Raw genomic sequence first — 27,737 nt, forward strand, 5'->3', positions numbered from 1 at the left:
TTTGTAGATGTAAGCCACACACACCTTAACCCAATGTTCAAATACATACTCTTATGAACCCAAATCTCTGGCCTGAACGTAGTGTTATAAAGAGCTAAAGGTTCCAAATAGCGATGACAGACGAGGGCAAAGAAATATTTCAGTTTCAAGCTATCAAGAGATAAGTGAAGCTTAAGTATTGAGAAACAATCTACAGATAATAAGCTTATATAACTTAGGTCGTCAGAAAATAAATTAGGCCAGCTTAGGACGATTCTGAATGATGAAGAAATGTTGAAATTGATTAAAGAAGGCTGATCAGATCAGACTGTAGTTATTCGGGAGTCTATAGGTTTTGTGGGCTTGATGATGACTGTAATTTTAGCATGCTTCCAAGCCATCGAAAAATACCCCGGTGAAATAAACACATTTGAAATTAATTGTGTGTTTAATTCTTTAAAACTAGATTCGTAATTAAATCATACCCAGAGATGTTTTGGGAGTGTTTTGATAAAACTTCTTCTTTGAGATAGTGATGCACATTTTATAGGCTGCTCAACACCACTCTGAGTTCCATTCAGAAATTTTACAACGTTTCGTTAGTTCTTGGGTCAGCTATCGCATTAGGACTGAATGCTTGTTCAAAATGATCAGCAAATACATTGCACTTCTACACATCACTCTCAAGTATCAAACTGTGTTGTTTGGGTGGTGGTATGATTGTACGAGTTCACAAAAGTCATTTCGTTGAACGCCACATATTCGAATCACTAGGATCTATATCGGATACACGGATCATATGAATTAATTCGATACTCACCGAGTTTAGGTTTCACCCATCAGGGATCACTTCTCGCTGATTTATACTTTCCAGTTTAACCTGCCACTGGGCACAGTAAAAACCGATGTGTCACTTACCGATCTGGGCAACCTTATTGATGTCCAGGAGCGGTAAATCATTCATCACAAATGTCGAGATTCTGGGGTGCAAGGGTAATTCAATAGGTCTAGTCTACTGCGGGAAATGACTGTTGGAGTTCATGGGGTCTGTTCTCTATGTATCAGAGATTCTTGCTAGCCTCAACAAGGTTGTACCACCCCCTGCCTGCTTTGGCTGGAAAAGCTGGTTCAGAGCTGGCCCTCTTCTTTAGAGGGGATACGACTTTGGGATGCCCTAAATTCTTCCTGATGAACCTCGATAGGAGGCAACCCCTGCCCGCAACCTTACCCATCCTGTCAGTCCGGAAGCAGCGCACAGATCCTTATAGGACTAGGTGCAATTTATAAGCTTCTTGTCCTAAGGAAACAAATAAGCTTAGGTTTCACCATACGACTAAATTCGTTCCATCGTTGATAACCACAGGGACGACTATATCTCTACCATGGACACTTCAATTTATTCTTCTCTTTAATCAATCACAATATTCTCGTTGGAGGATGTAGGAAACTGTGTGACTTTGGAATACTAGTCTGTAGTTGACAGTCTAGCAATTGTACCTATAGTTCACCTCATTAAACATTCCGTAAAGATATTAACAGCATTGTCAATACCATCGACTGTTCTGGATTAGTAAAGTGATTATCTAGATCAGTAAAAAACAATTTCGTAACAAGGTCGTAAGAAAAAGTTTAAAATAATAGGAAAGCGATCAGAATTAATTTTACTTAAAACGTTGCAATATCAGGGCTGTGAAATATTGGTGTAGTGTAATGTGTAGTATGTCTGGATGAAAATTGTTTAGCCAAGGGTAATGTGTAAGCTTAGAGTGTGCAGAAATAATTACATTATTGTCATTAATGACACAGAGACGAACTACGCTTGGGTTGTTGATTCTACAGCCCAAAATACGATGTTTAAAAGTTAGGGTCACATAGAATAAGAGGTTTATCCATGAAAGAGTTCAAAAGATTTTGCGTTAAATCGTGGATTTGGTGACTCGTAGGCAGAAATAAAGTTGATCTTATGAGCAGTTTCTAAGGTAAGCTTTATTCCAACTAATTTGATTGAAAAAAGCCTTGTTACAAATAAATATATTATGATGATTCATTTTGTTTTAACAAAAATCGCAACACATCCAGATGCATTAGGCACATATCTGTCATCCTTGTGTACATTATAGCCGCGGACATTAAAACGTTCGTTTTGTTTAAAATGAGTCTCAGAGATACAGTCAATATCTATATTTTCTTTCATTTCAAAACGTTCAAATTCCAATTAAGGGTGGTTAATTTTTTAATGATTAAGAGATTAGAATGAGCCATGTTTGAGCAATTACTTCATAACGCAATTCAATACTTTTTTATTACTGGCATGAGTATTTTGACTAGATTAGGGACGAATTCTTAAAGGTTCGAAAAGAGTAAATCAGCATGTTTACCATTTTAGAGTGTTACAGGTTCGTCGGCAGTTCTGAACGGAGATCAGTTTTGTGTTGCCGCTTGAGCGTAAGATCTCAGTACTGGAATGAAGGCGAGGTTGATTGAAGTTTTTTGGAATATCGAATGATATACCAGTCGCACTTGGTTCAGCGTTGGTGTTTGCTCATGTTTAACAGAGCATTGTCGACAATATTATATATAAATAATAATATCTATAATAATAGCATATAATAATAATATGATGCATCTAAATGGTTTGAATGGGCAATTCATATATAATACAAAAATAATATGCTATGTAGGTTCATAGTACTTTTTATAAAAACATTAATTTGTGATATAAAAAGGATGCCTACTAAAGTTATTATCCAGCTATAAACTATCATTTTAAACCAATTATTAGGATGAGTCAAGTTCCAATTTGAAGTTTATTGAAAAATGTAATACAGTTCACTTTAAATGAGGTTCCTGTTTTTGTTCCATACTTTGTATTTGTATTGTATCTAGTTTATAGATAACATACATACACCATAAATGATTATTAATTGACACATTCTTAATAGCTAACAATGTAAATTTACTACAATAAAGTGGAAACATGTCACTGACAAACCTTTCTTACAGCTAGATAACAAACATAGAAACAAGTTTTTAAAACTAATGCTATTTTGGGGATTTTATTGTTTTTATACTGCTAGCTTGTATACAAATTTATTTCATTCGCAAAACTCTGTCCTGTAGCCACCTAATACGTGGGATATATTCAAGCTGGTAAACCTACCAAGCAAATTCCAAACTCTTGTACAGAATTGATAAGAGTACTGCGTGTAGACATCCTCACTCATACCACGTCTGCCCGTTTTGATCAAGAATCCCAGAACCTTAGTTGTCTTGCTGATATTGGCGTCGTCAGAGCAAAGATTAGTTAAGAGGATTGTAGAATTATGAATAATCGTGGAACTACAGAGAGCATAAGAATGTTAAATTGGTTCCTTTCATTGTCAAAAAATTAAGTCAACATTTCAAGTAATACAAAAAACGTTCACCTTTTTGCAATTAAATATTAGTCAGTAGTTTCTATCATATTTTTAAATAACATCGTGAAGTTAGCATCTCTTTCTCGTCTGTATCAATAAATTATGAACCTACGATTTTCATGTTTTTTATAAGCACATGATGATTGTAACAGAAAATAGAAGGGTTGAATGGCTTATAAACTTGCCACACTACGGCGCACACATGAAAGATAACAAAAATGTTTGTCATTTTTATTTTCTATGTTGTCGTGTAGTGAAGCCTAGTTTGGTAATTGGTTTGACTTTTGGTTTGTGTTTGTGTAGGTTATGTTGTTAGGCATGACATGTATTGGTTAATTTTTGTTTTTATTTTGTCGTTGGTTTTATAAAGACGTTCGTTTAGTTAGATATATAGTTGAATAACCAATATCCAATATCAAGGAAGGAAAATAGCACAATGTCAGAAAGAGAAAAAATTGAAGATTTAAAAATTGAAATAGCAGCTTTAAAGCTAGCTCTTGCAAGAAAAGAAAGAGAGCTGAAATTTTTGCAAGATAAAAAGGTTATAAAAATATTAGGGACAGGGTACGAAGAGGACCCGGTTTTTATATTGCTTTTTTCAATAATCGATACTTTACATATGGAATAATGGAACTATCAATATATATTTAAATAATTAAGAAAACGTAGGCTAACAAACATCTAGAAACCAAGAAAGTTTATTTAGTGTTATTTTGCCTAGTTTTCTAAATATAACTATCTTTTTTTTATTTAAAAGAAGTTACTTATAGAACACATTGTGTTTAGAACATGAAAATGTGTTTACAGTTGGTGCAGATGATTTTAGTCCCCATTCAAATTAATTACTATTGGTTGAACGTATCAATGGAGATATTAATTAAATATCGTTTGATAATTTTGATATAAAAAACTGAGCCCTCTTATCGTACTGTACCCAATATCAAAATTAATTAAGAGTACTGTGTTAATTACTTGTCAAATTACTAATTATAGATCTAGGCTATAATCTTTTATGTATCTTGGTTAAAACACCCCTTGGCCAGCTATGTAAATCACAAAAGGGATGTTTTCTCCAGACTAGCGGAGAAAAAGCGGTAAAAAGATGTATTCTAGGGTAAGACAAAAGTATTTTTTTCTCAGCTGTATTTATGTAATTCAAGGCCGCTGAACATAATTTTTTATAAGTGCCTTTGGCTGCCGTATAGTAAGCAGCCATCGCTACTATCGGGAATCAGGAAACCAAATTATTGATTTAAAAACATCTAACAATCTATCAAATATAAAAACATTTTATCATTATAGGTATGTACAATTATCGCCATTTACTTGTAATGCATTGAATAACAATATTGTCCAAAAGGCTGCAATATAATGTGTCCCAACACTCGAGTGATCGATAATATCGAATCATCAATATTCATGAGTTTTAAAGTGTCCTTGCTATAACTACTTATACTAAACTGCGTTGCATTTCAAATAACACCATAAAAAGTAATAATGTTATGAATACAAAAAAATCTAGGATATGTATTTTTAAAATATAACAAACAAAACAGTATAACATTTACTTACTTTTTACTACAGTAGAGCGTTGATTATCTGAAAGTCGGTCATCCGAAATGTTGGTTAACCGAAAACCGATTTGAAGAATGTGACCAAGAAAACATGGTACTTTGGGATTATACTGACCACACCCAAACATGAATCGTTATTTGACATTTTGCTTTTACTGATTACTAGATTAGCATAGAACAATATTTCGTCACTATAAAACAGGAAATGTCTTATCGCAAACCCCTCCCCATCCTCAGACAGAGGTCAAAGTCGAGCGGTCTAGTTGATAACGTGATTGCAGTCTCGCCGCCCGTTCAGCTGGTGCGTTGCTTTGTTGTACTTCCGTGTTTTACCCCTACATTTCTCCAAACACAAAAATTCAACAAAAACAAACATTTACCAAACAAAAACTAAACTCTTTATTGAAAAAAACACACAAAACTTGTTTTTATTCGTGATCACACTCCGCCACCCAAAATGCGAGTGCCTCCAAAGGTGCTGCCGAAGCCCGCGCTGATGTCAACGAAAGAAAAACATCCCTCGAGATAGTACCTATCAGTTAAATATCAAATTTTAGAGTGGCTGATCAGAAATATAAATTGAATTGTAATGGAAAGGCAATTATGTACCGTGCAAAAAACTTAAATAATCATATGATGCCGCGCGGCCTGACGTAATCGGGATTCTCGAGAAAGATAAGATAACAGCGACAACAATACCGATCACAATACCTGGAAATGCTTGTTGATTAATGGAATGTTAGTTCTGTTAATCAACTACATCGTTTTATAACGTTCTAAGTTAATAGAAAAAGTTGAAGCGTTGGGGGCATATAACGGAATCTGACCCTATTAACAACTGATAATCGTTGTAAGTTTGTAATATTTTGTAATGAAAGAGTTGTTTTTTCGTTCTATCATGTTTGTTTTTTATAAATTTATATTTTTGTGTTCTTCATACTGGTGTGGTCGGTATAATCCCAAAGTACCGAAAACATTAATGAGTGGCTACAGTGTGATGCGGATAATCCTGGCTCTGAACTGTTGACAGATAACAACATATTAGCGCAGGTACAAGATCGCTAAAGATGACATTGATGAAGACGATGATCAAGATGATGACGTCTCGGATGAAAAATTGAAGAGCCTTCCAGTGCTTTGAGACTGGTATGAAATGGTTGGAACAGCAAAACGAATGTGATGCTGTGCAGTTGTCTGTAAAACGCCTAAGAGACTTAGCTGCAAAAAAAACGGGTGTCAAAGCTTAAGAAAACAAACATGTTTAACTTTTTCTTTGAGGTTAATTTTGTACTGTTTTATCATAGATATCTAATTTTAGGTTGATTTTGTTCTGTTCCTGCATCGGTCCAAAATAATTCAAACAAGGTAAAGTCATTTGTATAATATTTGAGTAATGGCCGCAATTCAAATGGCAATGCACATGCGTGATTTATGTCGTAAGCGGTCAGACACGTTTATACTATATAAGAGTTAGAAGCAACTATACCTAAATGTTACACTGCTTTATGTTTTACATTATTTATTAAGTACACACAGCATAAATAGTTTTTTATTTATCATTTAATTATTTACTCTTTTAGATGTAAAAACAACTGAATTGTACACTGTAATTTTAAATACCTATTATAACGTGATTTGTTTCTACATTTTGGTTTCTGTAGTTTAGATAATCAATCATAAATGTTGATGAAATGATTGTGGTGGTGGCGGCTTATTATATAGTACTGCAGCCATGTGAAGACATGAATAAGCGGCCTATACTCTTTTTTCGATTGTTTTTATTGAACAATTCGATTTATTTTAATGAAATAAACAATTCAATACTACAATTTATTAAACTTGGCATATGATTTCAATAATTTTATTATTTGTAATAATGTTAATGTTAACATAAAGTACCTAATTTTTGGAGATTTTGAAGAATTTCCATAAAATATATGTTTGTTTTTTCAGGATTCAAAACAAGATGGTCAGCATGGCTCTAATCTTTCAAAAAGTGATATAATACGATATTCTCGACAAATGATAATTCCTCAGATTGGAGTAGCGGGTATGTGGGAATAAATATATACCTACAGTTTACTTGGTTATTTTAGCATGAGGGAAGAAATATCACTTTGAAAGTTTTACAGCATGGGATATGTTACAATATTCATCAATTTGTAAAATTGTTTGTCAGGTCAAAAGAAGCTGCAGCAAACTTCAGTTCTAATCATTGGCATGGGAGGTCTGGGATGTCCTGCAGCCCTCTACTTGGCAGGGGCTGGTATTGGTATGTCTCTTCTTTTAATGGGGATAACCTAAGATACAAGTCTGAAAGCATTATCCACATTACTGCACTTAAATTTAGACATGTCAGTATGTGGAAATGCAGGTTAAATTTTACCTCGGGTCTATGATATAAGCTGAGAAGGCCTTGCTATCAATCAGCTGCCAGAGATTTATGTACAAATAGTAGATTGTATATACACTGGTCTCACCTTATAGTCAAGTGGTAAGGCATGACTCTACTAACTGGACTGATGGATCATGTACAAAATATGGATTAGATTCTGGAGCAGGTTAAAAACATTGTCAACTAAATTTAGTAAACTAGATTTGTTCTGGTTTCCCATGAAAAGTTTTATTAATTTGTACAAAGAATCTCTTTCTTTGAAATATTGAAAGATTCAGATTATTTATTGGCTATTAAGTAACACAAATTACAATAAAGCTTCGTCAAGTTAATACAGCTAAGTCATAATGTTTACAACCATAAATTGTATATTAAAAATTACAACATTCAAATTCTTAGATCATTAAAATCACAGTTTAAAATATTCTTCAGTGGTATAAAAGCATTTTCTTCTTAACCAACTATATATCACACTTTTGTATTTATTACAAGGTAATTGCCTTACTGCTAATGGTAACTTGTTAAACAATATGTACTGTTGAAATTTAAAACTTTTCTGAGTCTTGGCCAACCTAACATTTGGTGTCACTAAATTAAGGCATTGTCTGGTCTCATAATTATGATAAAAACTGTGGTTATGAAAACATACCAAAATGTTCTTTAACATGTAGCAGATTACTGTATATATACATGCAACTCAATGTCATGATGTTGAGATCAGGAAAAGTTTTCTCTACAAGAGTCAGAAGCTGATAAACCAGTGATAGCTCTTATTGCCTTTTTTTTGCCAAACAAAAGCTTTTTTGGCTGCTCTTGAGTTACCCCCAGAGTCTTACACCATAAGTTGAGTTGCGAATGAAACAGACCAAAGCAGACCATTAACAAAGTTTCCAAGCTGACACATGATCTTAACTTTCTTAAGAGACAAGTTTACTCTAGATAGTTTTTTGCAAAGATAGTTAATATGTGCATCCCAGCTCAGTTTAGTGTCAAGATAAATACCCAACAGCTTGACAGGATAAAAATAAGGATCATACAAAATGTCTATATTATGTTTTTAGTGAGAATAGTATATGTTCAGTCTTAGTTTCATTAATCATTAGGTTATTTACAGAGAACCAGATTTTGGCTTGTTCTAGAGAATCTGTAAGCTGGGTTTTAACATTAATAGGATCGGTATTATAACATAACAAGGTTGTATCATCTGCATATAACATTGAAAAACATGGTACATTTATATTAAAATCATTAATAAATACTAAAAAATAAAAAGGGTCCCAAAACAGAGCCTTGCGGTACCCCTGAAAACTACACTTAAGAATTCTGAGGAACGGTTATTAACATAAACCTTTTGTTCTCTGTCTTTTAGATAACTTTCAGTTAATTTGTAATTCCAAATTCCTTATTCCATAAAATTCAAGTTTTTTACATAAAATAGAGTGATTAACAGTGTCAAAAGCCTTTGCTCAAATCGATCAGTGTAGTTCCAGCCACCAGCTTATTCTCAAAACAATTCAATACAACCTCAATAATTGCTTCAACACCCATTACAGTGGAGTGATTTGGTCTAAAGCCAAATTGATAAGGATAGATCAAATTGTTTGATGTAAAATACTGAAAAAGTTGCCTTAATTAAACAGGATTCTATTATTTTACTAATTATCGGGACTATTTTAATAGGACGGTAGTTCTCTGGTAAATTCTTTGTCTCCTTTCTTAAATATAGGGGTAACCATAGAAAATTTTAAACAGCTAGGAAACTGACCCTCAACTAACATATAATTAATTATATAAGTAAGAGGTACAATTATTATTACATCTATAATATTTTTTTAAACAAAGTTGGACATTCCATATAAGTCTTCACTACGTGAACAGCTCATTTTGGAAACAACAGAAATTACAGTATCACAGTCAATTATAATTCCATTTGAAATCATGTTCAATAACATTAACAGGGCGAGGATAGTTCTCTAAGAGATCAAAATATGATATGTTGCTGGCATCGTCATTAAAAATTGTATTTACACTATTACAACTAGGGTTGACAAAAAACTTATTGAAAACATCAGGTGTTAAAGTGTACAATATTATTACTAGGCCCATTCAGATTACCAGATTCATTTTTTTACAACTCTCCATGCTGTTTTACATTTATTCTTTGCATTTGTAATCATATTGTCATTAGCAATCTTTTTCACCTTATTAATTTCTAGATTGTAATGTTTTTTTGAAGTTATTAAAAATAATCTTGTCTCTAGTATCTAAGCTTAGTTTCCATCTGATATATAATACTAAAAGATAAGCTCTCATATCCTTAAGTTGAGGAGTATACCAGGTTTTAAGTTTACATTTAGGTTTTTTGCAGGTACAGTGATAAAAGGACAACAAATGTTAAAATAATAACTTAATACATCAACAAAAACAATGAAAACATAACATCAATACCTATATTATTACATAGACCTAAATTAAACCAGTCAACATTACTAAGGCAAGTTTTTAGTTCCCTAAGGTTACTTTGATTAAGATTCCCGCTTCTGACGTACTTCATGTAGGCCTACAACATTAAACTTACTGGTATCCTTTTTTAAGACTAAAAAACTAACCCACATACCAGCATGATCAGAAATTATATTTTTGTTCTAACAATGTAAGCTACTGCTAAAAAGACGTTTTATCAAGATTACAATAAATGTTGTCCAGGCAAGCCATACCCCTAGTTGGTTTTTCATTTGTGCAATACAAGTTTACAGATCTAAGTACATTTAAAAAGTGGTTTACATTGGTCTTATGTAACTCCAAAATATTTACATTGAGGTCTCCTACTAGGCTAAAGTATCTGTGGGACTTGGCCATTAAATAAAATAAAATATTTTTCAAGGCAATCTATAAAATTATAAAAATCAGAATCAGGAGTTCTATATGTACATAAAACAATAAAAGGTAACATGTATTACACTAAGTGTAATAATTTCAGTGGCCTGTCAACTACAGTAATAATGCACAGCAGACAAAGTTGTGGGTGTCCAGAGAACAAATATATGTGAGCTATTTAGCTCACACATATGTGGCACAGAAATAATGGCTCTCAATTTTACACTACATTTACTAAATTTATTTTGTGTTTTAATTTTACAAAATAATAGTATCATTTATCAACCAGTAAATTTATGACATGTCAATCAGTATTATACTAATATTTTACTAACTTAGTCTTGTGTTACAAAATATTTGTTGGATTAAAATATGATGAATATTTAATAAATATAGTTTTGAATTTTGCTTTTAAAACATTATGATTTTTTCTGTTTTAATATTTTTTGGTAAAAAGTTAAAAATATGTAGACTTATGTAACATACTTTTATTCATACAAAGTCAGGCGATGTGATGGATACTGAAAATCATACCTCTGTCGAGTCAGGTACCTGTGGTTCCAGTTCAGTGACGTGTACCATTCCTTATTTTTCTGGGTTGCCGATTCTAGTGGATAAATTGCTGGTATTGTGGACTGCTCTATGTGCTGAAAAGTGAACATCATAAATCTGATGTGTTTATGATCCTTATAGCTTTTTATGTGCAGTAAGCATAATTATTTCTACAAATAAATTACTTGTTGATATTTAATTTAATATGCAGTGTAATCCACTATTGCAACTAATTTGGTTTCTTTATTCATATTTTTCAGGGCGCTTTGGTCTTGTTGATTATGACGTTGTTGAGGAAAATAACTTGCATCGTCAACTACTTCACAATGAAGACCAATTGGGGAAACCTAAAGTTACTTCTGCTGCAATTGCCTTAAAACGGTCTGATTCTTACTTGCAATTATTTTATTGTTTTATTTTGTGCAATATATTGTCAAAATAAAAATTTATATTATGTAAGCAGTTTATTTAAGAATTTATGGGTTAAAGATATTTTAAGTAAATCAGTTACATAACACAGAAAATAACATGTAAACTCTCAATCACTTAAGTGTATTTTGTCAATGCAACATATGGTATTGGAGAAAGTGATGATGGTGCAGAAAATAGATTTAGATGGAAATGTTAGATTAGGAGGTTCTGTAAGCTTCATAACCAAATAGCTAATGTGAAATAAATATATTAATAATAAAGTTATTAAGTATATTAATCTCTTCTGTATAACATTTACAGTAGTTTCCACTGATTATGGTTTGTTTTAATATTAAATATAAAACTTTTTTTGAAGTTTACTTTAATTTTTAGATTTAGAGTTTAGCCCATGTTTTACAGAATTAAATGGTACTTTCTACACATATATTATTTACTATGGACTTTTAAAAGGTGTAAAAAGATCTATGGCATTTGCAGTCTATAATAAATTTAGCTATTAGTTCTCAGACAATTATTTAAGAGGAGTCAAAAGAAATTGGGGACAATATCCAAAAGATAGGTGTTTTAAACACCTGTGTAATTTACACTAGTCCTGGTAGATTAAGAAGAATATAGGAGAGTATGGAAGAGGAATTGACACACACAGCAACATTCAGTACCTAGCTTTTTGTCTTCAAGATTTACTTAACCCTCTCCTGGTCGAATTATTGCGACATGCATCTGATCCTACCGGGCTGAATTGATCAACCCGCTTCAACACAGGAGGACATTCTCATGTGTTTATTATTCTAACAACTGTAATAGAACAAAACTGTTGTATATTATATATCATTGTAAATATTATAAAATTCTTTATAATATGGTGTTATTTAAAAGTTAAGCCAATAAGGTAAAATATACTAAACAAAAACTCATTTGTGCAAGAAATATTTGTTTGTATAGTTATATTAAAATGACAGTTCATGTCCTGTACAAAGAATTGTAAAAACAACACAACAATATATCAGTAAAACAGTAGTTGCAGGAAGTTAAAAATAGGTCTAATAATTCTACAAGACAGCGAAAGAAGTAAGAAGGAATTGTCATGAAAAACAAACAAGTCACTGTTAATGGAGTAGTTGATAAAACATTTCATATATTACTCCAAGACAGCACCACTAAGCATAAAAACATTCAATGAATGAGGACATCAGTACTGTTAATAGATATTTCCATTAGCAGTTCCAAAAGTAACCTTATGGTGGCAACAAAAAAAAAGCAACTGGACTTAAGCGCCAGGCTCCTCATTGAGGCAATTGGAGACTAATGCCAGGGAGAAGATTAAAATAAAACATGTAATTTAGTGGTGGATATAACTACTTCTATCATTTTAGGGGGAAATTAAATGGCTTTTTTATATTTATACAGATTTACATAGAGCAAATAATTATAAAAAGGATTGTGGAATAATAACTTATTTATATTAACGCAAAACTAAGTAGTAATTAGTAATTTATGTTAAGTAGCATATGTAATGATTTATAATGAAGTAAAGAATAAATTATTTATAAAATGTCATAGTTTAATTCAAAAAGTATTTGTCTAGGATTGAAGAATGTATGGTGATCCTAGATAAAAGGTTTAATTCTAGCATGTGTAGAACATAATGTAATTTTCTATGTGTAATGGCAAAATTTATTCCATTATGCTCTCAAGGTTGGATCTGCATCTATTTGTCTGAAAATCAAATTAAAAAAATGTTAAACTGTTTAATTTTATAACACTTGGTAATTTTAAGTTTGTAGCCTAATTTGTTCATAATCAACAATAAACATTAAATAAAGAATGTGCTGATGTGATATTTTTGAACTGAAAAGACATTTTCAGGAGAGATTAGTAAACTTTGTACTTACTCAAGGACTTTAACTTCTTAAATAATAAAAGTGTATCGTAGAGTAAGATGTATTAAGCAATTCCTTACAATGCCAGAGCTGTAAAAATATATTCTAATATATATATATATATATATTCTATATTTATTGCTATTATAAAGTGAACTAGAATTCTGTTGTCAGATTGAACGCAAATCTAGAGGTGCAGCATTACCAAATACAGCTGAGCAGTAGTAACGCGCTGGAACTGGTGAAGCAGTACGATGTGGTGGTGGATGCATCTGACAATGTCGCCACTCGCTATCTGGTGAATGATGCCTGCGTGCTGACAGGCCGCCCTCTGGTGTCTGGTAGTGCTTTACAGCTGGAGGGTCAACTCACTGTCTACAACCATGCAGACGGTCCATGTTACCGCTGCCTCTACCCCCAGCCTCCTGCCCCTCAGACCGTCACCAACTGCAGTGACGCTGGAGTCTTGGGTGCAGGTATGTAGTAGTCTGACACAATCACTGTCTACAACCATGCAGATGGTCCATATTACCACTGCCTCTACCCCCAGCCTCCCGCCCCTCAGACCGTTAACAACAGCAGTGATGCTATAGTCTTGGGTACAAGTATGTAGTAGTCTGACATACTCACTGTCTACAACCATGCAAACAGTCCATGTCACTGGTAAATCTACCCCAGCCTCCTGCATCTCAAATCGTCACTAACTGCAGTGACGCTGGAGTCTTGAGTACAGGTATGTATTAGTATGACACTTTCACCATCTATATTTCTTTAATTGTACTGATTTTAAGTGGAAGAAAAGACTTCATAGTCCTTACTTCACCTTTAATAAAGCCAAGTTTCATTCCTACACTTAATTTATCAGTCTAGCTTCAAAAAGAGCTTCAAGAAGAAAACTGTGCACTCTATATCCATTTTCTGACTGACTGTCAGGTCAGTTAGCCACACAATCCACAATTACATAATTATTACATAATTGTATTGCACGTCATAATACACAACTACATTTCTTGCACTTGGAAGGTGTTCCACTAATTCATGATCATAAGAAACACATAAGAATGTCACATGAAATATATATATTAGTAACCAAAGCTTTATAAAAAAAGTAAATATTAAAATACTGTTCAGTTCATTGTAAACTGTACAATAAATTAGAAGTGCAGCTTATTACTGCAGTCAAACATTTAGAGATTAAAATAAAAAAGTTTTTTGTTAGAAAATACAAATATTTTTACACTAAAAAGAATACCATGCAAACTTGAACTTAAAATTTTTATATAAATGTATCTCCTTAGGTATTGAATTTTACACGTAGGTATATTTCTGTAGTGGATGCAGGACAGAAAAAAATAACCACTCAAGAAGAAACGCATCAAAGACTTAATTATTGCAAGGTAACATGATACAAAATGAAAATATATAAAATGATCTCTCAAGCAGTTACAATTGCTCAGCCACTTGTAAGTTCATTATCCAACGTTTGCTACGTAGTTCCAGTATTAATTACAGAAGCCTATATAAAATAATCACAGAAATGTTAATCACCTAAGCTAAAACTGTGATAACTATATCTTCCTGTGAACATAAAACTCATTCATTGAAAAACTTGTTTCACAAGCAATTTCAAAGTTATTTAATTTTAACGATTTTAGTTCTAACGATTTAAATTTTTAAGGACATTTGTTAACGCAACAGTATTAATGTCTACAATTTATTGTTCTTAGTGACAGGTGTTATTGGAACATTGCAAGCCTTGGAGGTTGTGAAAATAACACTAGGGATGAGTGACGTACTCAGTTCAAAACTGCTTTTGTTTGATGGAGAAAACACCTCATTTCGGACCATCAAGCTAAGAAAGAAAAGTGAAAACTGCCTCATATGTGGAACTAACCCAAGCATAACTGAACTAGTTGACTATGAAGAATTTTGTGGAGCAGCTGCCAATGATAAAGTAATTAAAATTTGTAGATTATAAAATTATATTGTTACAATATTTTATTATACATATATTTAACTGAAATTGAATAACAATGGATAACAGGATTTCGGAGATTTGTCATCGTTAAGTGGTACAAAAGGTTTAACACAGCATTTCAAGGATTGGACTCTATCTTCTTCATCAGGTGGGGGAGGTTATTAATACAATGTAACAAACCTACAATTAGAGAACATGAATAAGAGAACAAACCTTAAACATAAATAAGAATGTTCCAAATGGATTGCTAATTTTCACAATTATGTATAAAATACAATTAATTAATTCATGTAAGGGTAATGTAATTTGTCATGAACTAAGTCAGATATTAAGGGTGGGAATAGTTGTGCTTGACAGTATGTAGCATGAACTAAAATAATTGTTGTCAAACTATCTGTGTATAGTTTATCTATAATAATAATAGATAAAAACAATAAGACTACATTACAAATATCAACCTCTTGTATTTTTAGAAGTACTCAACTATAATTTCTATTAAAATATTTATGCCTGGCTAAGAGGTATGTAACATGTAAGGCATAATACCTAGGTGCTGTTAATATCAATACATATTAAGTAGTATGCATTGGATGATAGGCCTTAACTTCAGACATACTGAGGGGGAAAATTCCATTTTGTATTAAGATTGGAAAGAATGTCCCTCAAGTTAAGAAACTCCTTCCTCTCATAATACATATTTCAGGAGTTTTAATAAGTTCCTGATAAAGTACTATTTTTCATCTACACTTGTATTACATTTCATTCAGTTCCATCAATTCTGTCAGTTTCTGTATAAAATTGAAAACGACCCATAATATTAAAGGAGTATTATAATCCACCTGTCTGCATGATGAGTTTTTGAATGATTGTTCCCTACTTATGTAGATCTGTAAAAATGCTATGTAGTTATAGTAAGTATTTTGTTTGAATGTTTGCCTTAAAGTCAATGTGTGCACAATCCATATGCCTCCAAAAAAAGATCATTATGACCTTGATCTTTGATTTGTATGTACATATGTACTTGCTTTTGCTGTGGTAGACTGAAACTATTCCAATGGATCTATTGGCATTTATTGTTTCTGTAGTGTAACTAAAAACCATGATTTATCACACTTTATCATTTTTTCTTGTTAAGTAGGGTTAGCTGTAGTGTATTCCAGGATGTTGAAATAAATGTTTTGTCTAGAATAAATGTGTTCAGCAGTGAGATGTTATGAAATAATTTTTGAACACTATGCATGCAGAGGTTTAATTCCAAAGTGGATGAACCAAGAGAAAAGACATGAAGATTCTTAGCATCCTTAGCAAGATTCCAAGATGATTTGTGTTCCACCTACATAGAAATTTGCTTTGAATAAGGAAGAAGTCTCATCTCAATTCTGAGACTTGGAATAATATCAATTACACTCCTGTTGATCTACTGGTAAAAGAGAAGTGGTTTTTTGACCAGAAAGGCTGGAATGGAGCAGATACTACTAGGTAAAGGATATCCCAAATACAGGGATTCAAAATTAAACCCAGAACTATGTTTAAACTCATGAATAATTGCAACATTTTTCTTATCAATTTTCTTGGAATAAAGAAAATGAACCTGTGAATTGGATAAACAATTATCATCATACGAGGGTGGTCTGAAAAGTTTCCAACCTCAAAATGATGACAGCACTTGTAAACATAAGGTACTGAATTTTATTGTTCATCTGTTGACAGTTACTCTGCAAAGTTCAGCCATTTTGGACATGCAGTTTTTATGTAACAGTTGTTTGAGTGAGTTCTTTTGTGAAATTGGACAAAATCGAGTATCAAGAGCTATTATTAAATATTTGTACTTCATCTTTGTCCAATACACCTTTGCAAATCAAATATGAGTTGAATTTTGTGTATGAGGACTCTGCATCATCATATACCACAGTGAAATGTTGGGCTGCTGAATCTAAATGTGGCCTTAAGAGCTTGAGAGACTATGACAGTCCAGGATGTCCAAAAACTGCATTTACCGACGAAAACATCACCAAGGTTCGCCAAATGGTGGTACACGAACGCCAATTTTTTTTTTCTTTTTTTTTTTTTTTTTTTAAGTGAGAGACATAGCAGAGGTTATGAACATGTCAAAAGAACGTGTTTGTCACATTTAAAATCAACGTTTATGTATGAGAAAGCTATCCGCGCGTTGGGTGCCGCATTTGCTCATGTTAGACGAAAACATGTTCGAATGAACATTTCAAAAGCTCTTTTGGCGCTGATTAATTACTGTAGATAAAACCTGGATACACCATTATACGCCCGAAACAAAAACACAGTTCAAACAGTGAACTGCAAAGGGGGGTGCGGCTGCAAAAAAGCAAAAACCTTTTTTTCGGCTGCGAAAGTGATGCTATTGTTTTTTTGAGATAGTCAAGGAGTTATTTTAATCAATTATCTTCAGAAAGGAAAAAAGGACCATTTTTTTTCCTTCCTGAGGGAAGATGACAGTTTGTCCCTGCACTTAGTCCTAAAAAGGACCTTTGCGCTTCCCTTACTTTAATTTGTGCCCTCAAAGACCGAGGCTTTTGCAAAACCAATCAGATTTAAGGGCTCCTGTTCTCTAATGTCCTTGGGGCTGAGGAGATATGCTCCCAAGTATCTTTTCCGAGTCTCTACGATGGCAGGACAATCCAACCAAATGTGCTCCACTGACTCCTTCTCTTCTCCACAGAGTCTACATTCGCTGCTCTGACTGAGGCCTACGTTCATAAGGTGCTTCCTCAGAGAGGCCATGTCCTGTCAACATTCCTAATATCAGTCTTATATCCTCCTTATTATCGTCTAGGAGAGCTGTCCACCCTTTTGCGTAAGGAGAGATAAACAATTTGGATAGTCTTAAACCTGAGGCTCTACTCCAATTCTTGTGTCTTGTCCTCTTTTCCCAAAAAAGGAGCATACTATGCATCATTAATTGACAAGCTGAAGGCAGAACTTTTGGAAAAATGGCCACATTTGGAGAAAAAAATCCTGTTTCACCAAGACAACGGTACTGTCTCACACTGCAGCGATTGACATGGCGAAAATCTACAGATTACTGTTTGAACTGTTTAACCATCCTCTTTACTCACCAGATCTAGCCCTAAGCGACTTCTTTTTGTTACCTCATCTAAAAATTGCGCTCGGAGGGCAAAGATTTTCGTCAAATGAAAAGGCAATCACACTCGCAATTATTTTGCAGAGAAAAATAAGGAGTACTATTTGGAGCATCACTGGGAAAAGTGTGTAGAGTTACAAGGAGACTATGTTGAAACATTTTTTTTAAATTCAGAAAAAAATGTCTTGTATGTTTGTTAGGTCGGAAACTTTCAGACCACCCTCATACAGCTGCAACATTATAAAGCTCATTCATTAGTCCACTGTAGTAGTAACAAAGTGGTTAGTTTCAAGCTACACCTTCAATCTAATCGTTTAGGTTGTAAAGTGTTTGCAGATATGTCACAACATTTGTCATTATTAGTATAAATGTGATTCTGTTGTTTGTTGATTTGAAAATGATTTGTAAAATAGCAACACAAGTTTACCTTAAGCCTTTTTCAAGGAACATGTTGGATACTTGGTTAAAAATTGGGAGACTTTTTCTTTGCATCCTTTCAAGTTATTAGGAATTTAAACCTTTGTTTGTACTAATATAAATATGCTATGTTCTCTCTAATTGTAAAATGTTCTATTTTCTAGGACTCACACTTATCTTTGCTGAAAGACGATGAAAGAATGTCTCCAGAACAGTTACATACTCTCATGGAAGGGAAAGAACCATATACGATCATTGATGTCCGACAAGAAACAGAGTTCCAGATGTGCTCGATTCCTGGCTCAATAAATATTCCTCTCCAGTCTTTGGTCAAGAATATTGATTATCTTCAGAGGATTTGTGCAGAGAGGAGGCATTCAAATGAATCAGCTACATTAGGTAACAAACCATCCTTTTTGATACTACTAGTGGCATTTTACACACACATACATACATGTAAATAAATGTGAAGTGGAGAGTAATGGAATCAGCCAATAGCTTTGAGAAATGTTCATTAGATAGCTAGAAGTTTGTTTTAAGTATTGTTGTCCCTTTTACCAAAATCTAAGCCCGATACTGCGTATAAAATGTATCTTATCACAATTATTGAGAGTTACAGCCTATTAAGTGGATTTTTTATAGAACTTTCTGTTGTGATGTTTCATGTACAAATTGAAGCAAAATATTGGGTAATCTCCACATCACTTATAAACTGCTGAATGTTTGTATAGAAATAAAGGTTGTACTACAAACTCACTCAAAATTGTATACAATGGGAATATAGAGATAACTTAACCCTTTGAGTGCCACAGTCTCTAAATAGTAGACAATGTGTAATGTGCATAAATTGCCAGGGTCTACCCTGTAGACAGTTTGTATTTAATTAATATTACATATAGTTCATTTTTGTTTTGACAAAATGTATTTCACTGCAATCTACGAGTTTCGAACAATCGATTTTGACCAATTTTTAACGTTCACTACCTCCTTGTAGTTATTTGTCATCACAGACAAACATATGGCTTGATAGTTTATCAGCTATTACTTGTTACCATTAATTACACAGTTTGGTTAGTTAGTTGTTTATGTTGTGCTAAATTAGAGTGTTTATGCTGAAAACTATTGTTATTACTGTTCTAATTGAGTTAAGTAAAGCTTACAATGTATATATGAACTTCTTTTTTGTTGTTTATTTGTTTAGTGATGTGTATTTTAGTGTTGAATTGGTGTTGAGTAAGTCCCAACCAGACTATTGATTTAGTGATCTAAGGTTATACGTGGGCCTGTACTTGATTACTTCACTTCATTGAGTGAAATAGTTTATTTATAATATTGTTTCAAAACTTTTGACAAACTTTAACAAAAATTGCTTTTTGTTGTATTTTGTATATATTGCAGTATCTGGTCAAATATTACTGTAACAAACCATATTGTGTATGGGTTTTGTTTAGTTTTTTATGCACTTTCTTATGGTGTAACTAAGAGAAATATTGTATATATAAAGTTTTATTTCAAAGTTTAAATATATTCTTTTTATATGAATAAAAATAAAATTATAATATTTTATGTCAAATAATACCTTGTTTAATAACACACAAATTAAAAAGAAATTATTCAAATCGGTTGAATAGTTTTCCTCACACACTTGCAAAACAGCAGAAAGTGCTTTGGCAATTTATGTATATGACTATGAAATATGATATGGCACTCAAAGACTTAATAAATAAAAACCACATCTATAAAATCTTTTAAATGCCATTTTGCAATCTTTCACTAACAAAATGAAAGAAAGTTATTTTATAAATTCTATTTTGTGATGAGGAATAATGTGTGATTAGTTAAAAGCATGATGTCTGTTCAAAGAAACAAGAGTCAAGAGAAGATGGTAAAGGGGGTAACTCATAATATTTAAATAGTAACCTCTACTCTGTGGCCATTAAAAACAGAATTCAACACCACTAACTAAAAGTTTTATTTTATCCATCCATTATAGATATAAGTAATAAAATATATATTCATGAATAAATATAAAATGTGAAAATATGCTATATTTTGCATTATTGGCTTGAATAAAAAAGGGCTCAGGTGTAACATAAATTCTTGTAGTGCTGTGGAGCTTTTAATCCCAATTCAACGTTTATGGTTTTGAATTATAGTTCTTTAACCCTTCCGACGCCGTAGACGGATATATTAGAATGATATACTTTGACTAAAATGCCAAATACAGTTATATCCAATATTATAGATTATTGTCTCTTAGAGAGTTTTTTTTTTAGTTTACAAAAGGCCTTCGAAATGCCCGGTGCATTCTCCGTGCTTATCGCAGTTGCCAAGGAAGTATTTATAAACAACCTTCACTCTGCGCCAGGGGGAGGGGAGCGCCCTTTGTCTAACTCCTACCACCTGCTCGTCAGTTCTGCCACTCCTACAAAAGCCATAACCAAAAATATCCGTGGCGTGTATTGCTGCTTTCTCGGTTTGTCACGAGTGTACGCGTCTACTACGCATCTCGTTATTATTCTTCATTGTGTGTGGTAGTGTTATGATTAGTCTGAAATATTTATCTTGTCTTATAGTGGAATGTAATTAAACTTTTCAGTTTATATATATATATATATACTTATAAAAATATTATTATAATCTGTAGTTTAGAACTTCTTGAATACAGTAGAGTCCCGATAGTTCGAGTCTCGATAGTCCGAGGTTCCGTTAAATCCGAGCCAACACATGTAAAAAAGTAAAATGTGATATTGACATATTTGTACAACACACTCGAGCGCATGTCTGTCAACTGAGTGCTAGGCTACTTGGAGAAGCCGGCAGCCTGACTCATCAGTGCCACTTCATTTGCACCGCCCCACCCCCACCCTATTGTCAAGGCCACGGAACATCGTGCCCCGTATTGTCTAAAAATAAATCAGTCCGTTGCTCATCATCACGTTCGACTGCGGTACGGTTGTTCTAGATTACGATCGCAGTGCGCTTACCCTTCTGTTATTTACAACGTACAGTACTTGTTGTCTAAATATTAAGGTTTAGTAAAAAAGTATTTTCTGAAGTGTTTATGTGTTCATTGTACAGTGAACTATGAGTTCAAAAAGTAAAAGAAAGTTTGTACTGATAAAAACAAAACTAGAAGCTCTTAAAAGACTTGATAAAGGTGAAACGTTAAAAAAATTAGCTGCCGAGTACGGAGTAGGTGAAGTGACAGTTGGTGACTGGCGAAGGAATCGCGATAAAATTGAAAAGTTTGCATCAGAAAAGTGCTTGGAAAAGTGTACTAATGAGTGGAAGTCTATGAAGAAAGCAGAGTATGAAAAAACTAGCGAGGCCCTATTTTTATGGTTTTGTCAACAAAGAAACAAAGGTTGTCCTATTTCCGGACCTATTTTACAGGAAAAGGCATTGTACTTTAGCAATGAAATCAATGAAGGTGAGGAAGATTTTATGGCAAGTGTAGGATGGCTTGACCGTTGGATAAAATGTTATGGCGTGAGGTAGTTAGAAATTTGTGGGGAGAAACTTTCGGCGGATTCCGAGGCAGTTGTTCAGTTCTGTGAAAAGTTAAAAAATCTTATTAAAAGTGAAAATTTAACACCTGATCAGATTTACAACTGTGATGAAACTGGTTTGAATTTTAAAACTTTGCCATCAAAAACTCTAGCTTCACGGGAGGAAAAAGCTGCTCTGGGTCACAAAAAAAGCAAAAGAGAGACTGACTGTGCTAGCCGCTTCAAATGCATCAGGAAGCCATAAATTAAAACTAACTGTCATTGGCAAGTCTGCTAAGCCTCGTGCGTTTAAAAACATGTCTATTTCAACGCTTCCAGCAACTTATACAAACCAAAAAAAACGCATGGATGAACAAACAAATTTTTAAAAACTGGTTTTTTTAGTGAATTTGTTCCTGAAACCAAAAAGTTTTTGAAGAAAAGCAACCTACCCTCTAAAGCCATCTTAACACTTGATAACACAGGATCACACCCAGATGAAGGGGAACTGCAATGCGATGGCAAACGCACGATGTTTTTGCCACCGAACGTGACCAGCCTCATTCAGCCTATGGACCAAGGCGTACTTGAAACTTTGAAAAAAAAGTACAGACGCTGTTTGTTGCAATCAATGTTTCAAACAATTGAAGGAGGTGCAACCATAAAAGATTTCCTGAAAAAAGTCACAATCAAGATGTAATTTATTGGATCGCTGAAGCTTGGAGCGAAATTAAACCAGAAACAATCCAGAAATCATGGAAGAAAATCGGAGTGTGTAAAATTGAAAATGATGATGAAGATGACGATCTACCGTTAATAAATTTAATAAACAGACTTCCTGGTTGCAATGGGACAAATCAAACTGATATTGGAGAGTGGATGAGTAGGGACGAACAGTTAGAGACAACAGACGACACCATAGTTGAGATGGTCACAGACATGACAGCTGACAGGAGTGAGGAAGAAGAAAGTGTGCAGGAGACAGACCCCGGCAATGACTCACAGCGACGGCTACGCAGCACTGGATGCGGCCCTGCGCTACGTAGAGCAGCAAGCAGAGGCGACAGCGGCAGACACGTTATTGCTTCGGCGGTGGAGAGACATGGCTGCCCGCAAACGCTGCAGTGTGGTGAAACAAAAAACTCTAGACAGTTTTTTTAAGTAAACATTGCATCTTTGGACCTCTGTAAGTAATTTCTTAATGCTGGTATTTGTAATAAAAGCATATTTCTTTTGTTTGCCTTCAGTTCTAATTATAACCCAATTTTTCTCAAAGTGTTCCGTATAATTCGAGTTCTTCACAATTCGAGGTACATTCGGTCCCATTCACCTCGGATTACTGGGACTCTACTGTATATTAGTATTCATATATCTAGCCAGTAAATAGTACTTTTATCCATAATCTTTGAAGCACATCTGAGACACACAGCTTTTTTAAGTGCATCTCAATGCGCTTCACACACTGTCAGGGTTAAATCATTTAAGTAGGTTTTCTGTATTAAAGTATTTGTGACACTGTAACAATTTTTTTAAATTTTATTTTTTAAATATTGCATTCTAACTCAAATTTTAATGTTTGCATACACTATGTTAAAACACGTTTCTTTAGTAATTAATTGTTCAATAAAGAGTTTCTGAAACATTCTTTGTAACTAACAGCTTACCTGTGAAGAATATAAAAATAGAACCAAGAATAAAAAGTCTAAAAATTGTATGTAACACCCAAAACCGTCTGAAAAATGGGGCTTTCCATAAACAATGATATCTACGCTTTTGGGCTAAATCAGGGAATTGCTCACAGCTGGTATTGCATGAACAGAATTGAATGTTGTTTTTTTTTTTTTTAATAATGTAGGATAACTTTTTACATGTTTTATTGACCCTGACCAAGTCTTGTGCAACTGCATTTGTTCTGGTATGAAATGGTTGGATCCTACTGTATAAACTGTTGTTTAAAGAGGTACTTATAAAGATAATAATAATTAATAAGTACCAATAAATTTTTGCAGTGTGTATGGTGTGCCGGCGAGGGAACGACTCTCAGCTGGCTGTTAAGAGACTGCAACCTCTGCTCTTCAACTCTGCTATCGAACTGAGGGACCTGAAAGGAGGTTTGCACAGTTGGGCATCCAAAGTTGACCCTCAGTTCCCTGCCTATTGAAGGTGTTCCAGATCATCCACTCTCTCCATCAGACATGTTAATTGTCTGCATATTCAACATTCCACAGATATTTATATCTACTTCAAGGCTGTCATGTGGTAATGTTGGCACATTAAATATGTCTTAGACAATCCACTATACAAAAAATGTATATCAGACTGTGCTGTATGATGTTGATCATCTGCCATTAAACATGTCACAGATATTGTACCAGTGCAAACCAAATGTAATATACCAGAGTTTATACAAGTATAAACCATACAATAGCTAAATAAACACTATTTAATATCCCAAAACTCCTACAATCCATCTAGGATGTAGAAAATGTACAACGCAGAGTAAGTATGTGATGTGAAGTGAAATAACAAATCACAAATTATATGGTTAATGGGCTAAACAGCATAACCATAATTTTATCTGCATCGTAAAATAGAAAACTGTGATAAACATGGAGTTTAAATAATTCAAAAAAGGTCTAAAAACTCATAGAGAATGGAAATTTAGGACACAAGGCGTTTGAAAGTATGAGAGTAGCACACCTTACTATCTCACATTTTTAATCAGCTAAGTATGACTATCTAATAAATAGAAAAAATACAAAACAATAAACTATCATGTTGGACAAAATTTTGAAATTGGAGGATAAGTGGTGCTCTACTATGAAATGAGAGTACAGCCAATAGCTAGAATTTTATTTTGATAAGCTAGTAAATAAACAATAAAAAATTTATAAATTAAAGATTTTAGAGTCTGAGTATTCATTGGAGAAAACAATTTCCACAAATATTAACCATACATATTTTAGTAATCTAGGAACCTTCATTTAAATGAGCCACACAAAGGAATAAAAATTCTTTAAATTATGGGAAACAAGGTGTCTGAATATCAGAGAGCTGGCAGATCAACTGAACAATTTATTTCAGATAAGTGTGTAATAAATAACCCAAACGTAACTTCTAGAAATGTAATATGATGTCTACAGAGCCATTTAGGACAACATATACAAGGCAATGTTGTGAAACTTTACGGACAATGAGCTTTACTTCGTCAAAATTTGATTTGACTTAACATAACCATATATGAAGTAACAACCCTTCTCTAGATTATTAGAACAAACAGGATAGGCAAAAGTGTAGTGTCATTAGAGTTAAGATAACTAATTACATGTTAGTTATCTTAACTAATGATTTCAAAATAGTAAGATAAATTCGGTAAAAGTCTATTATGAATAAACACAAATTAAGATTTTTGTGCAGCATTAATTTGAATTTGAGGGATGTGAATATTATCTAACTGTTTCTGTGCTGCCAAGAAATTCAATGAAATACAATGGGCAGTGGTAAACTAAAACCTACTATCTGACTGGGCCACTTATGGGGTGATTAGAGGGAGAGTTATTGGTACTGGTCCATTTATTCATTTTTATTTTTATTGTTAAGACCCAATTTTAATGTAAATATTATATATACTTAAGGATTATAAACTGCTCCAAATACAACATAATATTTGTTACCATGAAGTTGTTTGTTTTACCCTGTTTTGAAGATGTTTTGCATTCATAAATACATTTGTGTAATGATTATTGTCATGTTGTTTTGAAGCAGTCTTGCATTCATATGCATGACTATTTTCATGTAATATTCATTCTGCCTTCCAGCTTGATGCATTATAATTGATATACTCAAAATATTAACAAAGATTAAAAGTTTTAGCTAAGATGGGGAAACAGTATTCCTTTAATAGATTATCATCTCTTATCATTAATTTTAAACTAAAAATAAAGCCATGTACTCTGAATATTGAGATTGAATTGACGGTGTAAGCCCAAAGCCGCTTGAATCAGGTTTTTAATTTCAGGCTAAATTAAGCACTTTTAACTATTGTATAAATATTAAACATTTTATGAAATAATAAGTGGTTATCTACAAAGTTTTAAATCATGTATGAAATAAAGATGATCTCTTTATCATGATCAACAACTGGAATTCTACATTGAATGTAATGCACCAACTGACCTCTCAAAAATCCAGTGGACAAATGAACCTTGTTACCTGTTTGCTTCTATTTTGATTTTATATAACTAAAGGATGATCCAAGCAGCAGGATCACCACTGCATTTCTTAGAACCTACCTTCTAGAATCCATGGATACGACGGTGACACTGCTAATCAGTATTCAGTATGTTCATTTCATTACCCTGCATTTTTAGAAACTACCTTCTAGAATCCATGGATACAATGTTTACCGGTGACAGGCATGCCAAATCAGTATTCCGTTAATGTCATTATCATTGCTTGTGGAAATGCAATGTTTACTGTACCAGGCATATTCGTGCCGCCTGCAGTTGCCTGTGGGTGGATGTTCCCGTGCTTGCGTAACTGCACCTTAAAACCGTTAGTAAGCCATATATGCATATGGCTATATACTGTTCTTGCAAATAGATTGCAAAACCAGAAAACAAATAAGCTAAGAGCTTATCTCCCAGCCCGAAACGGACATCAGAGGAATATAGAAGCTCTAAAATCTCAAATTTTTATGTATAAGGCTCAGATCCCTAAAAACTTAAGTAAGGGAGGCTGTAAAGGTCCTTATAAGGACCATGTGCAGACATCAGAACTCTTTTCCTAATACAAATGCTACAAACCAGTCACAGCACAAAATCAATAGTTATTAACACTTCTGTTGAATTGCATATTTTAAATGCCCACATCAATGGAGAAAAAAGGAAAAAATGTTGGCTGTGAAGTTACAGCACTATCCTTTTTTTTGGCTACCTAAAAGCATGAAAACATGTTGAAATTACCATCAAATTTTTACAGTGTAGGTATTTAAGACATTTTAGTATCACAATTAGAATTAGTGATGAAATGGCCATCACATGGGTGCTTTCAGAGATGACCAAAAGAATGTTAAGACTGAGAGGATGACCTTCAATGGTAACTAACAAAGTGAATTATAAAATGAAAATGGGCAGGTATTTCACAATTTTTTCATCAGACGGTTTTCCTCGAGTTTTATGAAGCGCAATGACAATTTTATTGAATATTAAAACTATTGAAAAAACATGATTTGCTGTATGACAATGTTTGTCCACATGTGGCAAAACAAACTCAAGATCTCATCACATCATTGTGCTATGAACAATTTGATAATCCTCAATTTAGCGTCCAGTGACAACCATTCTTTTAATAGAAGAAACGTCTTAAATATCACCACAAAGACGATAATAGCGTTAAAATGATAGCATTGCAGTCCCCTTTAACCCTTTGCACGCCATAAGCGAGTTATTTCGCATGCATAAAAGTCCGTACAGCGCCCATAGCGAGTTATATCGCGAACTACATTTTACAACATTAGATAGTTTAATAGTTGTAGGATTTGTCGCTAGATGGCAGAGAAAGTCACTTTTGCTGCCTAGTGCATTAGCTAATGTGCCAACTGAACGTTTGAGGAGTATCGATCGGTAA

At 33.4% G+C, this 27,737-nt stretch overlaps 1 protein-coding gene across 1 annotated transcript; it reads left to right on the top strand.

Moving 5' to 3' along the window:
* The first annotated feature begins 3,654 nt into the window (after nt 1–3,654).
* On the top strand, nt 3,655–24,854 carry LOC124362849 (adenylyltransferase and sulfurtransferase MOCS3). The gene is made up of 8 exons (XM_046817706.1): nt 3,655–3,936; nt 6,923–7,019; nt 7,149–7,241; nt 11,054–11,174; nt 13,280–13,581; nt 14,833–15,059; nt 18,783–19,017; nt 24,119–24,854. Exons 1-8 carry the CDS (start codon nt 3,832–3,834, stop codon nt 24,268–24,270), a joined length of 1,332 nt encoding a protein of 443 aa, XP_046673662.1. The 5' UTR covers nt 3,655–3,831; the 3' UTR covers nt 24,271–24,854.
* The last annotated feature ends 2,883 nt before the right edge of the window (nt 24,855–27,737 follow it).

This window comes from Homalodisca vitripennis, chromosome 5 (assembly GCF_021130785.1).
Source record: "Homalodisca vitripennis isolate AUS2020 chromosome 5, UT_GWSS_2.1, whole genome shotgun sequence".
Taxonomy (NCBI): domain Eukaryota; kingdom Metazoa; phylum Arthropoda; class Insecta; order Hemiptera; family Cicadellidae; genus Homalodisca; species Homalodisca vitripennis.